Below are 12,594 nucleotides of genomic sequence, written 5' to 3' on the forward strand. Positions count from 1 at the left end.
ACTTGAGGCAACGACACTCCGCCGACCTGAAGAGGGCAAGGCACCTTTTTCCGGTCGAGAACCATGGCCTCGGATTTGGAGGTGTTGATTTTCATCCCGGATGCTTTACACTTGGCTGCAAACTGCCCCAGTGCACGCTGAAGGTCCTGATTTGATGAAGCCAACAGAACCACATCATCCGCAAACAGCAGAGATGAGATTCTGTGGTTCTCAAACTGGACCCCCTCTACACCCTGGCTGCGCCTAGAAATTCTGTCCATAAAAATAATGAACAGAACCGGTGACAAAAGCAGCCCTGGCAGAGGTCAACCTGCACTGGAAACAGGTTTGACTTACTACTGGAAATGCAAACCAAGCTCCTGCTGCGGTCGTACAGGGACCGACCGGATAGCAGTTAGCAAAGGACCCCGGTCCCCATACTCCCGGAGCACCCCCCACAGGGCGCTCAGAGGGACATGGTCAATCACCTTCTCCAGATCCACAAAGCACATGTGGACTGGTTGGGTGAACTCCCTTGAACCCTCGAGCACCCAAAGGAGGGTGTAGAGCTGGTCCAGTGTGCCGTGACCAGGATGAAAACCACACTGCTCCTCCTGAATCTGAGGTTCGACTATGGGTTGAATTCTCCTCTCCAATACTCTGGAATAGACCTTACCGGGGAGGCTGAGGAGTGTGATCCCCCTATAGTTGGAACACACCCTCTGGTCCCCCTTCTTAAACAGAGGGACCTACAACCCAGTCTGCCAATCCAGAGGCACTGTCCCTGATGCAATGTTGCAGAGGCATGTCAACCAAGACAGTCCCACAACATCCAGAGACTTAAGGTACTCAGGATAGATTTCATCTATCCCAGGAGCCTTGCCACCGGGGAGCTTTCTGACCACTTCAGTGACTTCGGCCTGGGTGATGGATGAGTCCACCTCTGAGTCCCCAGTCTCTGCTTCCTCTTCGGAAGACGTGTGATGATGGGATTAAGGAGATCCTCGAAGTATTCCTTCCACTGGCCGACAACATCCCCGACATATTATATATATAATGAACTCTATATATATTATATATATAATGAACTCTATATATATACGAGGTCTATTAGAAAAGTATCCGACCTTATTATTTTTTTCAAAAACCATATGGATTTGAATCATGTGTGATTACATCAGACATGCTTGAACCCTCGTGGGCATGCAAGAGTTTTTTCACGCCTGTCGGTTACGTCATTCGCCTGTGGGCAGTCTTTGAGTGAGGAGTCGTCCACCCGCTCGTCGATTTTTTTCATTGTTTAGGAATGGCTCAGAGACTGTTGCTTTGTTTGATAAAAAATTTTTTCAAAACTGTAAGGCACAACTGAGTGGACACCATTCAATAAATTCAGCTGGTTTTCGGTAAAAATTTTAATGGCTGATGAGAGATTTTGGTCTGGTAGTGTCGCTTTAAGGACGGTCCACGGCGCCTGACGGCGATCTGCGCTTCGAGGCGGCAGCGTCTCGCTGTTTCAAGTTGAAAACTTCCACATTTCAGGCTCTGTTGACGCAGTAAGTCGTCAGAGAACAGAGAACTTTCAGAAGAAGTCGGCATGAGGAGTTTATTCGGACATTCCATTGTTAACGGTCATTTTGTAATGAAAGAACGTGCGGGCAGAGTCGCATGTCGGGCTGGACCCGACCGCGGGGGGTCGCGGCAGGAAAAACACCTCCGTTGGAAATCTTAACGGGTAAGTTGGAACATGCCCAAGCTGTTAAACAATTTCTCAGTTACTCAGTTACGGCGCACACAGATTTGCCGAGTCGTCACGGAAACGACTCGGCGAATTTGCGCGTACGTCTTTCATTAAAAAAATGTCCTTAAACAGTGGAATGTCCGCATAAATTCCTCATGCCGGCCTCTTCTGAATCTTCTCTGTTCTCTCACGATGTCCTGGGTGAATTAAGCCTTAAATTAGGATGTTTTCAGCTCGAAACAGGCCGACAACAGCGCCTGGAAGCGCTGCAGGACGTCCCGCTCCATGGGAAGTCCTTACACCGACAGAAACACCCCATAATCTCTCATCAGCCATTAAACTTTTCACAGAAAACCATCTTAATTTCTCGAATAGTGTCCACTCGGATATTCCTCACAGGTCCAGAAAAAATTTTGATAAAGCAACGCGCGCCGTCTCGAGCAGCGTGTGAAACAAAGGAATTCAGCCGAGAGGGCGGGACCACATCTCACTCAAGGCCTGCCCACAGGGAAATGACGTCACCGACACGCGTGAAAAAACTCACGCATGCGCACGAGGGTTCAAGCATGATTGGTGTAATCGCATGTCATTCAAATCCATATAGTTAAAAAAAAAAATAAAAGGGTCGGTTTATTATCTAAGAGACCTCGTATATATATACACTCAACAAAAATATAAATGCAACACTTTTGGTTTTGCTCCCATTTTGTATGAGATGAACTCAAAGATCTAAAACTTTTTCCACATACACAATATCACCATTTCCCTCAAATATTGTTCACAAACTAGTCTAAATCTGTGATAGTGAGCACTTCGCCTTTGCTGAGATAATCCATCCCACCTCACAGGTGTGCCATACCAAGATGCTGATTAGACACCATGATTAGTGCACAGGTGTGCCTTAGACTGCCCACAATAAAAGGCCACTCTGAAAGGTGCAGTTTTATCACACAGCACACCAGCCCAGGACCTCCACATCCAGCATGTTCACCTCCAAGATCGTCTGAGACCAGCCACTCGGACAGCTGCTGAAACAATTGGTTTGCATAACCAAAGAATTTCTGCACAAACTGTCAGAAACCATCTCAGGGAAGCTCATCTGCATGCTCGTCGTCCTCATCGGGGTCTCGACCTGACTCCAGTTCGTCGTTGTATCCGACTTGAGTGGGCAAATGCTCACATTCGCTGGCGTTTGGCACGTTGGAGAGGTGTTCTCTTCACGGATGAATCCCGGTTCACACTGTCCAGGGCAGATGGCAGACAGTGTGTGTGGGTGAGCGGTTTTCTGATGTCAATGTTGTGGATCGAGTGGCCCATGGTGGCGGTGGGGTTATGGTATGGGCAGGCGTCTGTTATGGACGAAGAACACAGGTGCATTTTATTGATGGCATTTTGAATGCACAGAGATACCGTGACAAGATCCTGAGGCCCATTGTTGTGGCATACATCCAAGAACATCACCTCATGTTGCAGCAGGATAATGCATGGCCCCATGTTGCAAGGATCTGTACACAATTCTTTGAAGCTGAAAATGTCCCAGTTCTTGCATGGTCGGCATACTCACCGGACATGTCACCCATTGAGCATGTTTGGGATGCTCTGGACCGGCGTATACGACAGCGTGTACCAGTTCCTGCCAATATCCAGTAACTTCGCACAGCCACTGAAGAGGAGTGGACCAACATTCCACAGGCCACAATTGACAACCTGATCAACTCTATGTGAAGGAGATGTGTTGCACTGCATGAGGCAAATGGTGGTCACACCAGATACTGACTGGTATTCCCCCCCCCAATAAAACAAAACTGCACCTTTCAGAGTGGCCTTTTATTGTGGACAGTCTAAGTGCACCTGTGCACTAATCATGGTGTCTAATCAGCATCTTGATATGGATGATTCTGAGAAAGCTCAGAACTACACAGGAGGACCTGGTCAATGACCTGAAGAGAGCTGGGACCACAGTCACAAAGATTACATTAGTAACACATGATGCTGTCATGGTTTAAAATCCTGCAGGGCAGCAAGGTCCCCCTGCTCAAGCAAGCACATGTCCAGGCCCGTTTGAAGTTCACCAGTGACCATCTGGATGATCCAGAGGAGGCATGGGAGATTGAGACCAGAATAGAGCTTTTTGGAATCAACTCCACTTACCATGTTTAGAGGATGAGAACAACCCCAAGAAAACCATCCCAACCGTGAAGCATGGGGGTGGAAACATCATACTCTGGGGGTGCTCTTCTGCGAAGGGGACAGGATGACTGCACCGTATTGAAGGGAGGATAGATGGGGTGATGTATTGCAAGATTTTGGCAAACAACCTCCTTCCCTCAGTAAGAGCATTGAAGATGGGTCATGGCTGGGTCTTCCAGCATGACAATGACCCCAAACACACAGCCAGGGCAACTAAGGAGGGGCTCTGTAAGAAGCATTTCAAGGTCCTGGAGTGGCCTGGCCAGTCCAGAACTCAACCTGAACTCAATAGAAAATCTTTGGAGGGAGCTGAAACTCCAAACCTGAAATATTTGGAGAAGATCTGAACGGAGGAGTGGACCAAAATCCCTGTTGCAGTGTGTGAAAACTTGGTCAAGAACTACAGGAAACATTTTTTTTAGATTATGTCTCTCACAGTGGACATGCACCTAAGATGAAAATTTCAGGCCTCTCCATGATTTCTAAGTGGGAGAACTTGCAAAATCGCAGGGTGTTCAAATATGTATTTTCCTCACTGTATATATATATATATATATATATATATATATATATATATATATATATATATATATATATATATATATGTAGCGGGATGAAAGTCCCGGATCCCAATTGAAAAGACGTTCCCGCTAGCTTGGCTAATGGGGAGGAACGGTCTTTTGGTGCGAGCCGCGTGGGTTCGATTCCCCACAGTCGTCCCGGCCACAAAGGTCCTGCTGCTTCAATCTGGCGTCACGAACAGGATGTGGATCACAGAGTATGCTAACATGCACCTGTGACTTCGGGACGAAGTCAAAAATGGTGGGGAGATGTGTAGCGGGATGAAAGTCCTGGGTCCCAATTGAAAAGACGTTCCCACTAGCTTGGCTAATTGTGAGTTCCGCTTTGGCTGACCTGGTAGAGGAACGGTCTTTTGGTGCGAGCCACGTGGGTTCGATCCCCCACCGTCGTACCGGCCACGAAGGTCCTGCTGCTTCATATGTATATATATATATATATATATATATGTATGTGTGTGTGTGTGTGTATGTATGCACAGATTATGTGACTTGACAATAGGTGTGAGTAGGAGTGTGACTGTGTTTGTCTCTAGGAAACACTGTCAGAGCCAACAGTACATGTAAGAAGGAACTACAACCCCAATTCCAGTGAAGTTGGGATGTTGTGTGAAATGTAAATAAAAACAGAATACGATTTGCAAATCCTCTTCAACCTATATTCAATTGAATACACCACAATGACAAGATATTTAATGTTCAAACTGAACATTGAAAAACATTGTTCTTAAACTGTTGGACTATTTTTTCACACAGCTGTTCACAAAGTGGTGATCCTCGCCCCATCTTTGCTTGTGAACAGCTGAGACTTTTGGGGATGCTCCTTTTATACCCAATCATGACAGTCACTATTAGTGTCCTCAGTTCCCAAATGCTTATTGAGTGTTGTTAGAAGGAAAGGTGATGTAACACAGTGGTAAACATACCACTGTCCCAGCTTTTTTGAAACATGTTGCAGGTATCCATCTCAAAACGAGCAAATATTTGCACAAAAACAATAATGTTTATCAGTTTGAACATTAAATATCTTCTCTTTGTGGTGTATTCAGTTGAATATAGGTTGAAGAGGATTTGCAAATCATTGTATTCTGTTTTGATTTACATTTTACACAACGTCCCAACTTCACTGGAACTGGGGTTGTAAGTGGCCCTTAACTGTTATAAGTGAGTTTTTAAAATGAATGAATGAATATACAACCCCTGGCAAAAATTATGGAATCACCGGCCTCAGAGGATGTTCATTCAGTTGTTTAATTTTGTAGAAAAAAAGCAGATCACAGACATGACACAAAACTAAAGTAATTTCAAATGGCAACTTTCTGGCTTTAAGAAACACTATAAGAAATCAAGAAAAAAAAGATTGTGGCAGTCAGTAACGGTTACTTTTTTAGACCAAGCAGAGGAAAAAAATATGGAATCACTCAATTCTGAGGAAAAAATTATGGAATCACCCTGTAAATTTTCATCCCCCAAATTAACACCTGCATCAAATCAGATCTGCTCATTGACATTGACCCTATGCCATGACATTGACCCTATGTGTCTTTTTGAAAGGAATGTTTTTGCAGTTTTTGCTCTATGGCAAGATGCGTTATCATCTTGAAAAATGATTTCATCATCCCCAAACATCCTTTCAATTGTCCAAAATATCAACATAAACTTGTGCATTTATTGATGATGTAATGACAGCCATCTCCCCAGTGCCTTTACCTGACATGCAGCCCCATATCATCAATGACTGTGGAAATTTACATGTTCTCTTCAGGCAGTCATCTTTATAAATCTCATTGGAAAGGCACCAAACAAAAGTTCCAGCATCATCACCTTGCCCAATGCAGATTCGAGATTCATCACTGAATATGACTTTCATCCAGTCATCCACAGTCCACAATTGCTTTTCCTTAGCCCATTGTAACCTTGTTTTTTTCTGTTTAGGTGTTAATGATGCCTTTCGTTTAGCTTTTCTGTATGTAAATCCCATTTCCTTTAGGCAGTTTCTTACAGTTCGGTCACAGACGTTGACTCCAGTTTTCTCCCATTTGTTCCTCATTTGTTTTGTTGTACATTTTTCGATTTTTGAGACATATTGCTTTAAGTTTTCTGTCTTGACACTTTGTCTTCCTTGGTCTACCAGTATGTTTGCCTTTAACAACCTTCCCATGTTGTTTGTATTTGGTCCAGAGTTTAAACACAGCTGACTGTGAACAACCAACATCTTTTGCAACATTACGTGATGATTTACTCTCTTTTAAGAGTTTGATAATCCTCTCCTTTGTTTCAGTTGACATCTCTCGTGTTGGAGCCATGATTCATGTCAGTCCACTTGGTGCAACAGCTCTCCAAGGTGTGTTCACTCCTTTTTAGATGCAGATTAATGAGCAGATCTGATATGATGCAGGTGTTAGATTTGGGGATGAAAATTTACAGGGTGATTCCATAATTTTTTCCTCAGAATTGAGTGATTCCATATTTTTTTCCTCTGCTTGGTCTAAAAAAGTAACCGTTACTGACTGCCACAATCTTTTTTTCTTGATTTCTTATAGTGTTTCTTAAAGCCACAAAGTTGCCATTTGAAATGACTTTAGTTTTGTGTCATGTCTGTGATCTGCTTTTTTTCTACAAAATTAAACAACTGAATGAACATCCTCCGAGGCCGGTGATTCCATAATTTTTGCCAGGGGTTGTATAGACCAGGGTTGGATTCCAGGTGTGTACTCCCGGTTGTGCCCTTGAACAAAATGCTTCATCTGCATTGTCACAGTCAACCCAGCCGTTAATGGTACCAGGCTTGGCTGGACAGCAATCTGTGATGTACTGGCATTCCATCTGCTTCATGATGTGGTGCCGTCATGATCAGTATGGGCTTGACGAACCTCAGGACCGATACACACTTGACACTTCTAATACTTGAAGAAGCTGTGGGAACAGGTAAACTGGTTCATGACCACCACCATCATAATAAAAGATTCATGCTGGGTAAAAACAGATGCTGCATGTGAAGACAACACACGGGAAATCTGGTTGTTTTGCAATGTTTTGTTTGAGAGAATATCCTTTGTGGTGAGAAGATACAAGAGTCTGATCCAGATACACAAGAAAGTGACTATACCTTTATGGCACAGAGCAATTCATTGAATTAATTCATTCTGAAGCATGACTTACAGGTATGCAGAAACAGTTGTGAGAATCTGCAAAATGTTGCAGTTAAGTAGCCAAAGTGACAGAGGAAAATATAAAATAAGCAAGTTTGTCATTGTGACATGCTCTTACAGGCCGATATACAGCACAGTGTCACACTGCCCCCTACTGTCCACTAAGGAGACATGATCAAAGTCGAATGGTGAAAGGACAGCTTCACTTTTTGCAAACTGAATCATAATAAAACATTGTTAGAAATCAAGTCTCTGAGTGCACAACTCACTTCTGACCCGCGTTGGAAACGGTGTAGAACTTTTATATATATATATATATATATATATATATATATATATATATATATATATATATATATATATATATATATATATATATTAAAGTTGATGCACTCGATCAACTGAAAAAAGCAACTTTATTACACACACGTGTCTGCCACCTGCTGGATGGTCAGTTGATGCTGGGTGTTTTCCAGAAAATTTTGAACTGTGCTTTGATGTAAATATAGTTAGACGGTAACCTGTTGACCTGTTATGAATTATGACTCAGAATTGCAAAATTAAGTTTTGCATGAATCCTGATTTCGGAGGTCAGTCATACCATACCATGGTATGGTGGGACCGTGTCAGGATAGGTAAAGTAGGAAGATTGCCTGGAATAAGAGAGAGAACAACGCTAAGAGTGCAATTACTGGTTTAGGATTATTAAGCAGTTATTCTTGCAGTATTTATGTTTTCTGCAGTGACGGAGTAAGCTCCTCCCCCTGCCCGCCCCCTTATTATCATCTTCCAAATTCTCCGATGTTAACTTCACTTCTCAGTGCAACTTTAAAGTAAGTTTTTTATGTTGATAAAGCGCATATGAAGCACACAGTGAACAAAAGCAAGACTTTTATGCTTCGGGATTTGTTAGCGGAACATACAGCAGCACTTCTTTACGAAGTTGTCTGCACAGCTTCATGCTCATGTTACGTTGTTGGCTATCTTGCTAACGTTAGCAAAAGTTTTCTAAAACTGTAGCACAAGAAACCTTTTTCCCCACAAATATAGGCCAGCGTGACTTAAGTTTATTATTTTTCTTGTATGAACAGTGTACTTTTTTGCTGATAAGCGTTCACAGTAACTATGTAACAAGCGTTTAAAGTTTCTTCAGCCTTCGGAATGCTAGCCTGATTAGCCAAAGTGATTGAAGAACAACGGTGTCGATGCTAACTAGCCTGGTGGAGCGTTAACGCTGATTTCGTGATAGTAATGCCAATCGTTTGAAAACTATCACAGACAGACTTCCACTGAGCCTGTCAAACAAAAACTCTTGTCCAGATTAAACACAATGCAACAACAAAAACGTTGATTATTTAAGTTTCCGATGTGATATGAATTTATTTCATTTGGCATTAATAGTAACCGATGCAAATTACATGAAACAAAAATTGCCGAGGATAACACAAGAAAGCATTAAACTTGTGGTCCTCAGATGTAAATGTGATAGTTACAATCATTTCCACATGGCTTTGTAAAAATCAGTTAGACTTTGAAGTATGTTGGCTACTGTCAAACGTCCTTGAAGAAAGTAAATGATTTTGTGTCCTTGCTACAGTCAGGCCCATAACTATTTGGGCAGTGACAGTTGTAATTTTGCCTACTTAAAATGTGCAGTAAATGCTTTACATCAAGGCCTTTAACTCAGCATGTAACACTAACCTTAAAATATCTGCGGAGAAGCGCTTCCTGGACTCAAAATGTTGTTTGTTTGAGGTGCTGTTTGGATGGGATGTCAAGAATAAAGGCTTTTTAACTTTTTTGTTATGAGAGTGCCTTGGAGTAATTCTTGGTTGTTTCTATTTTGCGCTGTTTAGGAATTACATCTGTTTTTTTAATTTATAGTCTCTCTGTTTTCAGTGGCCATAAGTAATTGGAAAAACTAAATTAATAAATCAATAAAATGATTTATTAACTGTGCCACCAAGTAATGTTTTCGCTGGTGTTAGCAGGATAACTCAAAAAGTAATGAGCATATTTCAGTGAAATTTGGTGAGATGTTTTGCACATAACATTTATCTGAAAAGGATGTAAGAAGATGTTGATGGAATTTGGTGAGCAGATGGATAATTCACTAGAAAATGAGGGATATATTTGATTATTTTGAATTTGAGCTGCAAAATTTGATCCTCTGGATCCAGGATGAGAAATATATATGATTATTTTGAATTTGATCCGCAAAATTTGATCCTCTGGATCCAGGAACCAGAGGACATTTTAAGCAATACGTGGCTCAGTTCTGAAAAACTGAGTGACTGGGCAGTGCGAGAAGCCACCAAGACACCCATGGCAACTCTGAAGGAATTACAGGCTTCTGTGGATATGATTGGAGAGACTGTGTGTGGTGCAAGTTTTGTCTGTTACATCATCAGTTTTACAGGTTTGTGGTAGAGTGGGACAGAGAAGGAGATAACAAATAAAACTTTATATAATAATTTATAGAATAAAAAATATAAATATATAAATATAAAATATATATATATATATATATATATATATATATATATATATATATATATATATATATATATATAATGTGTTTGTCTATATGTGGCCCTGCGCCAGACTGGCATCCTGTCCAGGGTGTACCCTGCCTCACACCCTATAACTTCTAGGATAGGCTTCAGCCCCCGAGACCCGATCTTGGATAAGCTGTTGAAGATGAGTGTGTGTATATCTAATTTTAAAATTTTAATTTACGAAGCTGTGTCCTCGGGTAGTCAAGAAATGAACTCTTTATGGCCGTGTTATGCCACCTTCAAAAAATTTGCAGCTGTGTGATGATTTCTTTTCCCCTCTAGTGGACCAAAGATGAAGCCATCATAGAAGAGGACCACAGAAGCGTTTCTTGGTGTCGCAGAAATGTCTCCCAAAGTGCCTGGTGGGAAAGGAGATTATTCTGCAGTGCAAGTAGCTGTTCGAGTACGTCCTCTGTTACCTAAAGAACGTCTGCATTGTCACGAGAGCTGCATTATCGCAGACTCTGAGCTGTGCCGGGTTACCCTGGGACATGATCGACACTTCCATTGTGACTTTCTGTTTGAAGAAACCTGCTGTCAGGAGGAGGTCTATGAAGTGGCTGTACAGCCACTTGTTGATGCTTTCTTCCAGGGGTTCAATGCCACAGTCTTTGCCTATGGTCAAACAGGCTCAGGGAAGACTTACACAATCGGAGAGGCTAATATTTGTAAGTAGTTTTGGTATTTATTTGTTTTGCTGACACTATCCACTTCACTTTTTTGTCCAGCTTACCTCCCATGCCTCCTCCTGGTTCGGCTGTGCTCACAGTATAAAGAAAAAACTATTTTACCTCTTTGCAGTGAATTGGAGAACTGAAATACCACTAAATTACCACTTTAGAACTGTCTTTGGGTATAAGGCTCAAGGCTACTTCATAACATTATTAGACATTGACGGATTATTAGACATTGATTAGATATTCCACAACATGCCAGCAACTAATACGGCAGAGCGGGAGGTATCATCAAATGAGCTTGCTCACAAATATGTAATTTTTTGTTTTCAAAATTGATGCTTCTTTGTGTTTGTGAAATCATGAAAATTCTGACATGTTTTGGATTTTTCATCAATTATCAGTATTGTTGCTCTCCTACATTTACTGTTGGCACTAACACAGGCCAGCATTGTTAGACACCAAAGTTCAACAATATGCCAATCCTACATAGTAAACAGTGTTGCTAGCCTCTGTGAGAAACCGGCTGCATCTTCAGATGATCTGGCCTTCCAAGACCGCGGAGGCCAGACAAGCCATTCTGAAATGAGATGGTCTAGCCCACGGAGCATTTTAAATTTGAGCTTTTCCTGCCCCATCACTGCTGCCTATCAACCATGACAGCTTCACTTGGCAAGCTAGCATAGTGTGCGTAAGCCATATTAATGAGATTTCAGTACTTATATTTATAAATTTTACTAATGTCCAATTTCCGTATGTAACCTAAAATTATATATATTTTTTATTTACCAACCATTTTGTCTTGGGAAAATAAAAAAATGTGCAATGACTCTTGGGATTGTTTGAGCTGCAAAGGAACACCTGTTGCATCCTTTGTTTTTTGGGGGGAAGGAGGCTGCATTCATCGGACACATTTTGAGGAGCTTTCAAAATGGGAGAGCCAAGTCGCGCCACTATGATATATGCGGCCTTAGAAGGATACAACCTCTAAACTGAGTCGTAGCCACAATCACTGAAAATGCAGTTATTGAGGAGTCACACACAAATACACAAATCTACTTTTAAGATTAGGCTTAAAACTTTCCTTTTTGCTAAAGCTTATAGTTAGGGCTGGATCAGGTGACCCTGAACCATCCCTTAGTTATGCTGCTATAGACGTAGACTGCTGGGGGGTTCCCATGATGCACTGTTTCTTTCTCTTTTTGCTCTGTATGCACCACTCTGCATTTAATCATTAGTGATCGATCTCTGCTCCCCTCCACAGCATGTCTTTTTCCTGGTTCTCTCCCTCAGCCCCAACCAGTCCCAGCAGAAGACTGCCCCTCCCTGAGCCTGGTTCTGCTGGAGGTTTCTTCTTGTTAAAAGGGAGTTTTTCCTTCCCACTGTAGCCAAGTGCTTGCTCACAGGGGGTCGTTTTGACCGTTGGGGTTTTACATAATTATTGTATGGCCTTGCCTTACAATATAAAGCGCCTTGGGGCAACTGTTTGTTGTGATTTGGCGCTATATAAAAAAAATTGATTGATTGATTGATTGAAATATGTTATCTGTAATAACTGTGAATACACCTTTAGCCTCTGTCCGTTTCTTGTGTTTTATCAGCTACTAGACACATGGTTGGTCAAAATATTTATCACATGTATGAATGGGCTGAGCTGTTACAACTTTACATTTCTGTAAAAATAACTGGGCTCTGAAATAGTCTGCTGAAGATGCTAATAATGTT

General features: G+C 41.9%; 1 protein-coding gene across 2 annotated transcripts in view; it reads left to right on the plus strand.

Moving 5' to 3' along the window:
• Positions 1-8,406: 8,406 nt before the first annotated feature.
• kif7 (kinesin family member 7) overlaps positions 8,407-12,594 on the plus strand; it is a 75,069-nt gene continuing 70,881 nt past the window's right edge. For both annotated transcript variants that reach the window (XM_034189359.1, XM_034189368.1), the window contains exons 1-2: positions 8,407-8,470; positions 10,478-10,863. In XM_034189359.1, the coding sequence (XP_034045250.1) occupies positions 10,539-10,863 (325 nt within the window). In that variant the 5' untranslated portion in view covers positions 8,407-8,470; positions 10,478-10,538. The remainder of the gene's footprint in view (positions 8,471-10,477; positions 10,864-12,594) is intronic.

This window comes from Thalassophryne amazonica, chromosome 2, assembly GCF_902500255.1.
Source record: "Thalassophryne amazonica chromosome 2, fThaAma1.1, whole genome shotgun sequence".
NCBI classification, from domain to species: domain Eukaryota; kingdom Metazoa; phylum Chordata; class Actinopteri; order Batrachoidiformes; family Batrachoididae; genus Thalassophryne; species Thalassophryne amazonica.